Raw genomic sequence first — 15,294 nt, 5'->3', positions numbered from 1 at the left:
TTGTTTTTTCTTCATATCTCCCATGCTCCACATGTGACAAACTGGTGTAACCAGTCAAACACCATCTCAATGTGTATGGAGACCAAATACTGCAGGCATAATTTTTACCACAAGTCAAATTTATCCTTTTCATTTGATACCAGATTTATAAGATTTAAAATATCTTTTCATTCTATAGTTTCTAAATTGGCTCAAAATTTTAGAAACTCTGGCATCATCACAACATTATCCACATACTAATTCTTTGACAAATAATACAAATTTTATTGGAGTTGTGCAATATTACATAGCTGAAAAATTAAATGTTTCATGAATTTACAGAAAAATACTGTATTCCTATATTTCATTTCTGTTGTGCGAGTTTGTTTACCCTCTTATTGTGTAGTTATCTTGTTTTTCTGTTAATGGAAAGCTTAATTTCCCCCAGTGGCACCATGTCATGTTTTATATGGTTTCCAAGCACCCTTTATATTGACTAAATTCAAAATATGGACAGATCTCTTCAAACAGTAGATGTTCACAAAATATCTTCAGAATCTTGTAAACATTTTGGATAATACCTCAACTTTACCTCCAAATAGAAAATTAGACCTTTTTTTTTCTCTTTATCTGAACCGAATTTTCACTCCAAGTTTTAGCTTATCGTTTTTGTAAATAATTACATTTAAAAGAAGTTTCGGCATAGACTTTTTTAGATGTGACCACACAATATTTTCTACATAGATAAAAATACAATCCATGAGTCATGAGTCTTAACTTTACAAACAGGATTCTAAAGCCTGAGAATAGGGCATATATTTCTGAATTCTAAATAAAATAGAAAAATACACTACATTGACTAGATTCAATTCGTAATTTTTATATATTTTTTTTAACGGAATGAATGAATGGTCACCTGAAATTAACTGAATATTTTTACGGTAATAGTTGTTTATCTGAAAATCACAATTGTTGACATTCAAAACTGACCCTAAATGACATTTCCTTCATACAATAAAAATACACTGAAATATGTTCTGTTTTGAAAATATATTGCTATATTTACGTAGTAAAGCATTTTACCACCCTGATGTTAGGGAAATAAAATTACAATGCTTTTCACTTTCCATAAAATGATTACAGCAACACCAGACTGCCTATGCAATGACAGACACTCCATCATGAAGTAAAATACTGGAATTTTGTTATAAGATTAAACACCAATATACCATTATGTTATAATTGCGTAATGCCAAACAGTTTTAATCGGTATCTGCCTATCCATTACATGCAATGCAGTATGGCTTCACTTCGAATAATGTCAAATCACCAAATCAATGTGCGCCCTCTAGAGACAACATGACGTAGATGGTTATAAATAATGTAGTTCAAAACGTTGGCTGTACAGTCATTCGTATTTTGAATAATGTAACTAAAAAATGTTATTTTCCAGATGAAAGCAGTATAGATGGTCTTTTGTTTCGCCCATATACGTCACAGCGGTGCTTTGTCGCTAGGGGGCGCAACTTATAGGACAGGCGTATATTGATGACTAGACTGGCAAAGTCGGTACTTCTTTTTTGTTTTACAAAAAAAAATATAATTAATTGCCAATTTAGCCTTTTTAACGCGATCGCGAAAACTGGCGTGACTGCGAAAGAAATTCTTTAGCAGTCAGGTTAGTTTTCGCGATCACGCTAAAAGGACAAAAAAAAATCCCGACTTTGCCAGTCAAATTGATGACTTTACAGGGCAAGTTTTCCGTTCACAATGTCAGCATACACTGAACTAACTAAGGGTTTAAATGTCTTCTTCTCAACGTGTATAGCGTACATTGGCTCATCAACAACGTTGGGGTCAAATCCACCTTTCACCAGTTCAAGTTTAGAGTATTTGAAGGTACCAGTCGTAACCAAATTATCCTGGATCCGAAGGAATTTCGGGCATGCATAAAGGGGCAAATATGTTCTGAGGTGAGCGTAAAATTCTTGGAAATCAAAACTCTGTTCATCTTCAAGTACAACTGCAGCCATTCCCGCTCGTCCGTCACATCCTGTATACGTTGAAGAATTTAAAAAAAATGAAGATTTATATACCATAAAATTTAATTTCAATTTTATATTCACACTTATATCTTGTATATCATCGGGGAAGTCTGTGGTAAAAATTCTATATTGAGTAATATTTGAATCTAAAAAGTGCAAAAGTGAAATTATAGGTCATGTAAAAAAAAACGGTATGAGGTATGTGTTCATGTGGAGAGACTGCAAAATGTATGTGATGATGTATGTGATCAGGGACTGTGATATGATCGTATCAAAAAGGACGCAAATTTGTACATATTTGTGATTTTGTCAGAGAAAACGCTAACATGTGCCACGGTGATCATGTATGTGACCATGTGGCAGAGAATGCAAAATACATGATGTATTTACTATAATTTATTTCCTAATATTCACATCGACAAACAGTCGAAAACTCATAAATGTTATGCGTTTGAATGAATAATCCAGCGATTTGTAAGAATGGCAAACAATCACTAACACCCCTGATTTTTTTTGTTTTTATCTTCAGTTTTAAATTGAAGTTAAATGTAAACAGATCATGCGTTGGTTTAAGGTCGGTCGTATTTCATAATTTGGGTTATTAAAGGGCGGCAGTCGTCGCACCGCGTTCTGTTCGATATGGGACTCATACATAGCTACGTATACAACGCATGTAAAATACATTGTTTATTTACATGAAATTCGAACACGCGCTGCGCGACGACCACCGCGCTTTAAGATGTATGCCTGCGTTCATACCTGGTACTGATACTCCATATACGGTAGATTCACGAATTCCAGGAAATCGACAAATTATTTGTTCCACTTCAGTCGTAGCTACGTTCTCTCCCTTCCACCTATCGATAAATCATGTTTTAGGTAAATCGCAACTTATTGTAATAAAGTAATATTAGTTGTTGTTGCCAATTTTAATCAGATTTATTCTGAATCAAACACAACTGTACAATTCACAATTAATCAGTTGAAGATAAAAAAAACACCCATTTGTTTGTAATGATACTAAGATGGCGGTCTATATTTCTAATCTAATCAAATTCTGGCAACAATTTAATCAACGATGTATTTATTTATTTCTGTAAAGAAGCAATAAATAAAAGAAATCGCACATGTCATCAATCAACAATCGGGAGGGGGGGGGGGTTGACAAACCTGAATGTGTCCCCAAGACGGTCCATAAAATAAAAGTAGTAGTCTTTATCCAACGCGAAAATGTCCCCGCTATTAAAGTAAACGTCGCCATCTTTAAATGCATTCCTTATTCTTTTCGCATCTGAGAGACTTTCTTTGCCCGCATAGCCATCGAAAGGATTGTTGGTAGTTATTTGCACGATCAATAAACCCGGCTGACCTTGAAACAAAGACAATATACGGTAATGTCGGTTTAAATAACAAGTTGCACTCCGAGATCATTCAAATTGCTTTATGATGGAGTGTTGCGTCTATCATGAAGTGCGTTTTAGCGATGGCATGAATATGCGCGATCGCAAAACTCCGACCAAGCGATCACAAAACCTAGTTTGGACCAAGAGATCTCAACATTCAGATCAAGTGATCGCACCATACAGAGCAAAAATCACGACATTCAAAAGATCGAAACATTCGAGCCAAAGGGATATTAACATTCAGATCAATTGATCGCACCATTCATATCAAGTGATCGCACCATTCAAATCAAGTGATCGCACCATTCATATCAAGTGATCGCACCATTCATATCAAGTGATCGCACCATTCATATCAAGTGATCGCACCATTCATATCAAGTGATCGCACCATTCATATCAAGTGATCGCACCATTCATATCAAGTGATCGCACCATTCAAATCAAGTGATCGCACCATTCATCAAGTGATCGCACCATTCATATCAAGTGATCGCACCATTCATATCAAGTGATCGCACCATTCATATCAAGTGATCGCACCATTCATATCAAGTGATCGCACCATTCATATCAAGTGATCGCACCATTCATATCAAGTGATCGCACCATTCAAATCAAGTGATCGCACCATTCATATCAAGTGATCGCACCATTCATATCAAGTGATCGCACCATTCAAATCAAGTGATCGCACCATTCATATCAAGTGATCGCACCATTCATATCAAGTGATCGCACCATTCATATCAAGTGATCGCACCATTCATATCAAGTGATCGCACCATTCAAATCAAGTGATCGCACCATTCATATCAAGTGATCGCACCATTCAAATCAAGTGATTGCACCATTCATATCAAGTGATCGCACCATTCATATCAAGTGATCGCACCATTCATATCAAGTGATCGCACCATTCATATCAAGTGATCGCACCATTCATATCAAGTGATCGCACCATTCATATCAAGTGATCGCACCATTCAAATCAAGTGATCGCACCATTCATCAAGTGATCGCACCATTCATATCAAGTGATCGCATCATTCAAATCAAGTGATCGCACCATTCATATCAAGTGATCGCATCATTCAAATCAAGTGATCGCACCATTCATATCAAGTGATCGCACCATTCATATCAAGTGATCGAAACATTCAAATCAAGTGATCGCACCATTCATCAAGTGATCGCACCATTCATATCAAGTGATCGCACCATTCAGATCAAGTGATCGCACCATTCATATCAAGTGATCGCACCATTCATATCAAGTGATCGCACCATTCATATCAAGTGATCGCACCATTCATATCAAGTGATCGCACCATTCATATCAAGTGATCGCACCATTCAAATCAAGTGATCGCACCATTCATATCAAGTGATCGCACCATTCAAATCAAGTGATCGCACCATTCATATCAAGTGATCGCACCATTCATATCAAGTGATCGCACCATTCATATCAAGTGATCGCACCATTCATATCAAGTGATCGCACCATTCATATCAAGTGATCGCACCATTCATATCAAGTGATCGCACCATTCATCAAGTGATCGCACCATTCATATCAAGTGATCGCACCATTCAGATCAAGTGATCGCACCATTCATATCAAGTGATCGCACCATTCATATCAAGTGATCGCACCATTCAGATCAAGTGATCGCACCATTCATATCAAGTGATCGCACCATTCATATCAAGTGATCGCACCATTCATATCAAGTGATCGCACCATTCAGAGCAAAAATTACGATATTCAAGAGATCGAAACATTCGAGCCAAAGTGATAGCAACATTCAGACCAAGCGAGCGCAATATTCAAGCTCAAACAAAGCGGTCACAATATCCAAGTTAAGATTTTCCTCGCAGAACATGAAACAATACACCACAGTCCCTCTACCCCGTTGGCTGTGAACACATAATCCCAAGACCTGGGATTGATATCCGAGTACTACCTTTATATCGCATGTAGTACAACGGCATCTCGTTATTTCAACTACTGTAACAAGCGTTTTTCTTAATAGTGATAAAACTGCAATAATATTAATGATATTTTGTATAAATACTAGTGTACCCACTTTATTTGGTTACTCAAGAAATCGGACGACACTGCTGTTATGTTAACACATTTTATTCATGATGCACATCCGTGTCTGGATTTATATCTCAGTGCGCATGCCTCATTGTTTACAAGCACGTATTACAATGTATTTGTAACAAGAAAGTTCGCACGAAAACTGCTTTTTACACCCGCGATTGTACTATATGGGCGGGCAGAATAATTTAAAATGGGCATTGAAAAAATATTGAAAAATAAGTGTAAACTAAAAGTTACTGATACATATATATGTGAATTGATTTCTTCTTGGATTTCAAATCATTAAACCTTAATCCATTTCAATAAAAAAAACATTGCTCAACTTTTACGATAAGGATTTTTTGTCTGATTTGATTAGCTAGTTTTGCTCACCGAATTTATCTCTTCGCTTATCCAACCTCACTTTGAAGCAGCAATCGGATGTCTAACATGATTCAATTAGTCTATTAAACAAACAACAAAACAACTTACACTTGAAGAGTTACACTTGTTGACCAAAATTCGGCACATGCCGAGATTTGTATTTTCGACGAATGAGGGCGTAATTCGGTACGATCCGAGGGGGTCCCAACGTGGGTCTCGACACGGTTACTAACACGATAGTAACCGTGGTTCTGACTAACGTGAACGCTACTGCTGTAATCCCCTCCAAACATGAATAATTAAAAATTTCGGCACGTGCCAAGATCCCGTAACGTGAACGTCGTAATTGACATACCTTGTTCAACGGGAATACACCTTCCATTCATATCGCGAACCGGTTCTGCTTTATCAAAGTAATACTTCACCAGTTCAAACTTAAATAGTTTCTAAACAAATGAAACAAATATGCAAATTAATTAAATAAATGTTCGCAGTTACTTTTTCGATGACATTAGGAACAATAGTTTGAACACAATGACATTGACATTAGCACATCCTAAACATCGGAATAAAAGAAAGGAAGAGTCTTCACTTTTCAAGTTACTTTTCAATGCATTTTCAATATTACTATGACTTCTATCCTATTTTAAAAACTATGCACTTAAACTGATAAAATTATGGATGATCTTTTACTTTGAAATCTCCAAAATATTAACTCTATAATTCAAAACTGTTCAAACTCGCCGTTCGTCATATTCAAAAAAGAATTTGAAATTTAACGATACAAACCTTTAAAAAGGGAGAGAATCGTCCGCAAGCGCCAACCTTATTATCGGCATTGTAGCCAAACAAATTACCGTCAGTAGCTCCATAAAATTCACCAAGTAGCGGTATTCCAAATCGCTTGGCAAACCTTATCCATACGTCTGGCCGAAGACCATTACCGATTGCAATCCTGACGCGGTTCTTCGCATCATCAACATGCTTCAACAGACAAAATATTTTCACGATCAGTAATACAACTATTTTACTTTCATATAAGACTTGCTTACTATACATGTCGTTTTGTTTGCTTTGTTGAAAGGGCGGCAGTCGTCGTGCCGCGTCCTGTTCGATATGGGACTCATAGCGACGTATACTAGTACAACGCGTGTAAAATACATGTTTATTTACATGAAATTCGACCACCGCGCTTGAAAATTAAGAAATAGTTAAATACAAAGCGAAAAAAATCATTCCAACTTGCAATTCGATCACTTCACCACATCTTATTTTTTATTACCAAACAAAAAATAATTGACGCAATAATATGATATTCAGCTATCGAAAGTATATGATGTCAAAGATGTCGGATCCTGGAATTCGCTGTCGCGGAGGTCAAGTATGAAAGCAAGACAAGACTATACAATACGATATGCCATTCAGGATTGACAGTCAATGGCGCCCAGAAATGTGTTGCGTCAGACTCAATTGGCCAATTATACAATTCACTTACATAGTCTAAAAAAGAAAACTTAATATAGTCCCATGCACTGTTTGTAAATTCATTTATTCAGGTATAACACTGCTTTAGTGTTCATGTAAAATAAATAACATACCTTTGGTTGTGCTAACAGATATCGACACAACTCCCCGATGTAATAAATAACGGTGACGTCATGTTTTCGAACGTCACGCCAAAACCCAGAAGCCGAGAACTTTGGCGCCAGAACAATAGTCGCACCTGAAACAATACCAATTTTTAAATTGTCAGATGGAGTTAAAGTTAGAGGAATTTAGCAAACTAGTATTTCATAGAGCCACGTGGATGTATCACGCAAAGCATATGGAGTAAAATTCTTACACATTTACTCTGAGTAGGTTACCACCACACTGGATTACACACAAGACCAAACAGTTTTTGTGAATATTCTGGGTGACGAGCATGGTGCACGTTTTTGTTTCGCATTTTTTTAGTAGAATTATACCAACCCAGCCATTAAACAATAATACTGGGTCAATGGAAAAGTTGATATGCAAGTGTACAGTTTATTTCATGAAGACATTAAAATATTTTATTGAAATTTATAAAATGTTAACCCTGGAAGACCCTCACACTTCAATTCCAAAACATGCGCTTTCATTGACAATGGACGCTACATGTATTCGGTAACGCCCATTACCCATGATTACTGCCATGCACCCGCCCACGAATTGTGATTGGCCAAGTATGAAATTTATAAAACATTTACTGTAATTTAGGCGGAAACGAGAACAATCGTGAGCAGCGTGTTCTTTTGAACTGACGCGCGCTTTGACAAAAAACAACTCATTTTTTGCTTAACAATTCTAAATCTGTAGCGATTTGGTGTTCTGGTCACTTCAATCTGAATCAGCCAACATCATAGCGTTCACTCCGAAACGACGGACATGTTCTACTGTCATTTTCATCTCACCTCCTACCCCTTACCACCTCCTGCAACGCCATCATGTTCGGCTCCTGGTTGCAGGTTGATAACACTTTTTTGTTTATTTTAAAGCGGGGGAGTCGTCATCTGCGCATGCGCCAGATGGCCATAGCGTGTCATTGTTACAAACAAGCGTCTGCCTATGAGCCTTTGCGTTTTTAGCGTGTATTGTTATCGTCGCTTGGGACTCAATTCTCGCGCGTGCGCAGGTGACGACGCTCCCGCTTTAATGTTATATAATGGGTTGAATACAGAAATTGTAAAACCGTACAAAAGTGCGCACATTTCACAGTTTTATAGAAGATATTTGACTTACCCGTCCGGATTGCACATGTCCAGCTGAGTGTGGCCGACGAATGGTAAAGGGGAAGTGTAATGTAGCATACGTCATCTGCGTTCACATCGAATAAACCAAAAATAAGTGCCATTCCAAGATGTCGATAGTAAGTAATTTTAGACGCTTTAGGCAACCCTGTAATATAATCAGAAAGCGTCCAATTATTTATCACTAATGCGACTTATTTCCTCATATCCCATTTATTCTTTAATCTTCATTCGGAGAAAATAAATATAGATTCATCTAAATAAATAGATACTATCAATAAATCAAAAGTAAATAAGAATTTAGTGGGTATGAAAATTATTTATAAGAACTTAGTGGGCATGAATTGTATTCATAAGAACTAAGTGGCTACACTGCATAACCAACTTGTAGATATGTATGACGCGACAAGCCGACCACTCTGACATTGAATTCCTGGTAGATCAAAATACAAAATCTTGGGCTTGAGTTTGAAACCAATTAAGTGATATAATTCTATTACTTTGTAAAATGGCTGCCTTGAATTGGCCAATGGGCGTAACCTGGTTATGGCGTGGTTCACGAGATCAAAGGACCAATTATGAGACAAACTGACTGCCAATTAAGTTACGCGTATTCAATAAAACGATTTGATTGGCAGAAACTCCCCAATTCGTGACACGTGATACGCGATTCGTGCTCGTGGATGGTATGCCGTAATTATCACGTGACTATGATTTAACACGCACGTAACTTCTAAATTTCATCTTTTCTATATTATATAATAATATATAATATAATAGATAACAGTAATGATTTTGTATCTGCATGTCTCGCACGTGGGTATTATCTCGATAAAGTCAATGAAATGTGAGGGGGAAATTCTTCTCTCTCTGGGGTTCTCCACACTTGCCAGGGGGGAATCTCGTCTCGTCTCTCTATCGCGTCCCCTTGAGGTACAGGATCGGGAAAGTCACTTAAACTTTACAGACAAATAAGACACACACAACGAAATACGGTTCAACTCTCGTCTTAGTCGGTCAGTCGAGCACTCTATAAGACACAGCACCCTGGGGAAAAGTCCCCAAGACTATCGCAAGGTTGGCCAAAGACTAGCCCAAGACTGCGTCTTTCGTGGAGTTCTCTCTCTCTCCCACTGAGACCAACGACTTAGACTGTTTATTTCTTATTAAAAACTTAACCAATTACAAAGCAGTAAAAAGACTCTAAGGCGTAACCTTCAATCATACAGCCAATCACACTAAGTACTGAATACGTCATATCTTTTGATTAATCGTTCACTACATTAATAACTACAAATACCAAACTGTCCGAATAGCGACGGTTATCTCGTAATTAGTTCCAAATCACTGAGCCAAGTTCCGTCCAGGATCTCAAATAGGCCGAAACGATGACAGACATAACACAGCAATTCGCTAATAATCAACTAAATAAGTCGGACAACAGATACGCAAAACAAATTCATGACAGAAACTACAGCCTCATTTATAATTTACCGGTAGTCCCAGATGTGTATATATAGGAACAAACGTCGCTTGGTTTAATATCTCGTCTCGTATATCTAGGAATTGGATCAGCAGGCGCATTTTCCACCGCAAAAGTGATGTCCTTGAATTCTTCGTTTTTGCAAGGTTGGCTACCGTGTGTCCATACTCTGATGCCATTCTCTTTCAGAAGGTTTGAAACTCCCTCTATGGCGTCTCGTAGTTCTTCGCCTGTATGATAAAGTATATGCGTTTCGCAGATTAGCGTATAATTGTTATCTATTTATTATGCAAGTTGGTCACAGGTTGGTATTCCATCCTTGCCATTGGTCAGTTATAGCATCACCTGATGTGACGTGTAAAATAAGTCTTACTGTTGTTATTTTCGGTTGTAACACCCACTAGCAGTAACATCAGATTGTATTTATTCCTAAACATTGTTTGGGAATATAATGTATGAACGCCCGAAATTTATATAATTCATTTAATATGTAGTATTACCATTAATTTATAATAAGGGCGACGGTCATCGCGGCGTGTTCTGTACCATATGGGACTCATAGCAACGTACACAACGCGTGTAAACACATTATTTACATGAAATTCAAAAATGGCCATTGTAAAGAGGAATTGTGCAATAGATATCGCAGGTTCGTGCACCTAACGAACGTACGGTTTGACAATCTCCGCAATAAATGCTGTAATACTATGAAAGAGGTCAGTGATACAAGGCCCACTCCGGATTCTAAACCAGAAACTCATTAACTCTCTATTATATGCAATCTAGATCGCAACGAGGTCACCTTTACAAATTAATACGCGGCAATACAATCCACGACCTCGCTGCAGCTGGTGATTTCTTGCATTAATGTGAGACAATCCGTTGTGTTACTGACCATAATGAACGTCTCAGTGTGTTGTTGAGAGGGTGCAGTTAGTCATAAAATAACGGGTGTCCCTGGTCCTGGATTCTGAGCGGTCATTTCAGCAGATGATAGAAATTAGAGAATACGTAGCATGTTTGTTTTTCAAATAACGTGTTCCCTGTTTGATCATAAGATATACATACCTTCTCCAACCATAATAAGTTTGGCATCGACAGAAGAAATGCACTTCATCAAACAGTCTCCCCGTAAGTTGTAATTCAACAGCGCACATTTGATGCCCAGCTTAACAAATCCCAGCCACATCCAAATGTACGCTGGCTCGTTGGACATGAAAATGCCAACGGTGTCACCCAATTTATACCCCTCCTTTGCCACCAAGTTAGCAAACTGGTTTGATCGGAGTTCAATGTCTGAGTACGTGTAAACACGGTCTTTGTGGATCAGACATGCTTTACCTGGCTGCCGTGTGACGGATTCGGAAAACACATCGACCGTAAACTGGTTCTTGCGAAGGTAGCGGGATCTTGGTAGAATTATTTTAAAAATCAAGGCATACAGTCTTGATATATCGAACAGTAGATACGGATAGTACTGTCTTATAATCACTATCGTGATGAATATAGTCGCTACAATGCTATACCCAACGTTATCATCCATGGTGTACACAAATGGTATCGCGTTAGCACTGGTCCACTTCGTCCGATGTCAACTTTAATATACAGGTCATAGGTCATGGCATGATGTACGCAAATAATCTCGGGTTAGCACTGGTCCACTTAGTCCGATGTCAACTTTAATATACAAGTCATAGGTCATGGCATGATGTACGCAAATAATCTCGGGTTAGCACTGGTCCACTTAGTCCGATGTCAACTTTAATATACAGGTCATACGTCATGGCATGATGTACGCAAATAATCTCGGGTTAGCACTGGTCCACTTAGTCCGATGTCAAGTTTAATATACAGGTCATAGGTCATGGCATGATGTACACAAATAATCTCGGGTTAGCACTGGTCCACTTAGTCCGATGTCAACTTTAATATACAGGTCATAGGTCATGGCATGATGTACGCAAATAATCTCGGGTTAGCACTGGTCCACTTAGTCCGATGTCAACTTTAATATACAGGTCATAGGTCATGGCATGATGTAATAATAATAATCTTTATTGTAATCGTATCCTTATTAGGATCTTGACAAAAGTGTACAATAAAGTATAGAAAAAAAAAAGAAGTAAAATAAAAAAATAACATTAAACACATTAAATAAAATTAAAATACATGTAACTATTTAGATTTTGAGGCAGATGACATACTGTTTTTTTTAATATTTTCTTCTCTCAGATTGAAACAGTTGTAAATATATTTAGACAGTTCTATTATAATTGACTCATTATCACTAGTCATTATGGCTATCATTTTTTCTTCATTTGATGTAATATTATTAAGATGTTTTGTCATGGTAATTAGGGGTTCTCTCACATTTGTGTAGAGTTTACATTTGAGCAGGAAGTGTTCTTCATCCTCTATTTCATTTTCATCACAGACTGGACATTTTCTGTCACTTATTTCTACATTACTGTATCTTCCCATTTCAATCTGCAAAACATGTGCACTTAGTCTAAATTTTGATAATGACGATCGATGATGCGGGTTTTTTAGTATGTCTAAGTATTTTTCAAATGTAAAGTCCTTTTTTAGCTGCCTATAGGTACGACGTTTATTTTTTGTGGTTGATGCCTTTATTATCGTTGTTTAGAGTGTTCCTGGCATGTACTTTAAATTTGGTTATTAGTTTGTCAGTTATTTGTTCAATAAAGTTATCTTCTATGTTTTTATCACTCCATGCACTTTCCATGCTTGTATACTCTAGGCAATTTTTATGCTGGATACCCAGTTTTGAGTGCCAGAATTGTCTAGAGCGATGCCAAGCTTGTACGCATCATATATTAGTGTATTATCAGGCATTTTTTTAATTCTAAGCCAATATTTTAACATTTGTTTGATGCCAGTGATAATTAATGGGTATCTCCCTAATTCAATTAAGCATGCAATGTTTGTTGCTCTACTATTGACCTTGAGTAGGAATTTGCAATATTTAATGTGCATTTTTTCCATGGGTGACATGAGATTCATAAAGTATTTTTTATTATTCACAATGTCACCCGCCCAAATTTCACAACAGTATAAAAGAATTGGTTTGATCATTGAGTCAAACATTTTTAAGTATATTTTAATTGGGATTAATGTTTCTGAATATAGTAGCTGTTTAATTTTGAAACATGCCTTCAGTGCCCTATTTTTCAGATCCTGTTGTGCTACATCAAATTTCCCTGTTAAATTTAGTTTCATTCCAAGATATTTATATGCTGAGACTCTCTCTAATTCAGAGCCATTGATTTGGAATTTGAAATTATTTAGAAGCTTGCCTGATTTATTGAAGATCATTGATTTAGATTTAGAAATGTTTATATGTAGCATCCATTGTTTGCAGTAATCCTGTAGATTGTTAATAGCGTTTTGTAAACCACTACTTGTTTCTGACAAAAGAACCAAGTCATCAGCATAAAGTAAGCAAGAGAGCCTATTACGCAAATAATCTCGGGTTAGCACTGGTCCACTTAGTCCGATGTCAACTTTAATATACATGTCATAGGTCATGGCATGATGTACACAAACAATCTCGGGTTAGCACTGGTCCACTTAGTACGAGGTCACTTTAATATTCACGTCATGGCAGTGTTTAACCAAAGACATTAGAAAAGTCTTTGGTTTAACGGACAGTCGTTAATGCGTGGTGGGGGGTACAAGGTCAAGTTGGACAGTAAGATTATGAAATATCTTTCAGCGCGCAGTATAGTGGACTTACATACAGTATCTTGCTTGTTTTTTTTAAAGGGAAGCAGAGATCTGGCTTTTGTTACTCCGTACATGAAACTGAAGATCTATCAATGAATTCTGGCGATAAAAACAACTTGTATGTGCTGCGGAATGCCCTATTATATCGGGTATAATACTGAGGCTCAGGCTACGTTAACCTGACAAGTTGGCGTAGGTGGCGCCCTTGACTGCTGCGATCCCCACCAGTCCAGTGGTGGGTGGGGATCTCAGCAGTCCAGGGCGCCACCTACGCCAACTTGTCAGGTTAAGGCTACGTCTGATTCAATTTTTGTGGGTTGTATTCAGAGAAGAAATATCACAAATAAATCATGCGCATGAAAGGATTAACACATTATTAAGTTTGGAAGTTGAGAAAAATAGTACACGATAAATACAATACTAATCGTAGAACAACTTACTGTAAAGGGGTTAATTATTCACTGGGTTTTTATTTTGCTTATTTCGCTGACTGCATGGGAAATGCGCTAAATTAAAACCCAGTGAATATGTCAAATTTAGCATAGAACACATTATCTAAATGATAAAGCCGTGAAATTAAAACCCACTGAATATTCCTGAAATGCTAAATCAGTGAAATTTAAACCCAGTGAAAATTATTTTAGTCATTTTACAGTACTTGAAATTCACTTCTGAAGTATTATAATGAATCAGTATAAAAATATAAAAAATACTTAATTTACCCCAGTCATCCCCTATATAATTGCAATGCAATGTGAATAACGTATTGGAGCATTGTTTGATATTTGATCTTGCTAAAACATTAGAGTTTCGTGTCATCGAATATTGCTGCCTTTTCAGTCTGCAAAGCCAAAGATTTATTTTGGGGAAAGATCTTAAATTACACTCAATACCTAAAACAATATTTAGGAAGTGCTGAACATTATTTTAAATTTATTGTTGTTACAGTGTTTGTCACAGCTGCCATTTTATGACAAATATATTTGTAGATGTGTTCTCTTACTTTCCAAATCTTAATCGGGCCGTTGTTACAGTATTAATATACAATATTGTACGAGTGATAAGTCCTACACTGCGCTCTATGACATTGCCTTTAGATAAAAAGGCGCTAATTGACATGTGTCTATCATATATTACAATAAATATGTCTGTAAAAATTATAAAATTTCAGGTACCAATAATTTGCATAATTCTACTTTTTATTTACTCGTAATCGTATGTACCTCACGCTGAGCTTTAACTGCAATATTTTGGTTTATGTAAACGCTATAAATTATCATAACGCCCGTATATTTTGTGTGAAGTACAAATGACTCATGTTACTATATTAATCCAACCATATGCTACCCCGGATCGGACACAGCTGCTGTATATAATATAATACCAAGTT

The 15,294-nt window shown here is 36.9% G+C and overlaps 1 protein-coding gene across 1 annotated transcript; it reads right to left on the bottom strand.

Annotated features, from left to right (window-relative positions):
* Nucleotides 1–240: 240 nt before the first annotated feature.
* On the bottom strand, nucleotides 241–11,707 carry LOC100371042 (long-chain fatty acid transport protein 2-like). The gene is made up of 9 exons (XM_006811346.3): nucleotides 11,226–11,707; nucleotides 10,169–10,387; nucleotides 8,667–8,822; nucleotides 7,502–7,626; nucleotides 6,693–6,887; nucleotides 6,259–6,349; nucleotides 3,195–3,393; nucleotides 2,784–2,881; nucleotides 241–2,032 (listed from the first exon to the last, which is right to left on the bottom strand). The coding sequence occupies exons 1-9, from the start codon at nucleotides 11,698–11,700 to the stop codon at nucleotides 1,725–1,727; spliced, it is 1,866 nt and encodes a 621-aa protein (XP_006811409.1). The 5' UTR covers nucleotides 11,701–11,707; the 3' UTR covers nucleotides 241–1,724.
* Nucleotides 11,708–15,294: the final 3,587 nt, after the last annotated feature.

Source organism: Saccoglossus kowalevskii, chromosome 13 (genome assembly GCF_978046115.1).
Source record: "Saccoglossus kowalevskii chromosome 13, keSacKowa6.1, whole genome shotgun sequence".
In the NCBI taxonomy this organism is placed as follows: Eukaryota; Metazoa; Hemichordata; class Enteropneusta; family Harrimaniidae; genus Saccoglossus; species Saccoglossus kowalevskii.
Note: the sequence above shows the minus strand (reverse complement) of the source record. Positions and strands in the feature narration are given on the sequence as shown.

What these genes read in the sequence shown, in the direction of transcription:
- LOC100371042 (XM_006811346.3), bottom strand. Translation starts at nt 11,700, where the DNA reads ATGGATGATAACGTTGGGTATAGCATTGTAGCGACTATATTCATCACG. An exon ending in ATACACATCTGGGACTACCG is followed by an intron (nt 8,823 to 10,168) that starts GTAAATTATAAA and finishes ATTATATTACAG; the next exon opens with GGTTGCCTAAAGCGTCTAAA. An exon ending in ATCTGTTAGCACAACCAAAG is followed by an intron (nt 6,888 to 7,501) that starts GTATGTTATTTA and finishes TGTCTGTTGAAG; the next exon opens with CATGTTGATGATGCGAAGAA.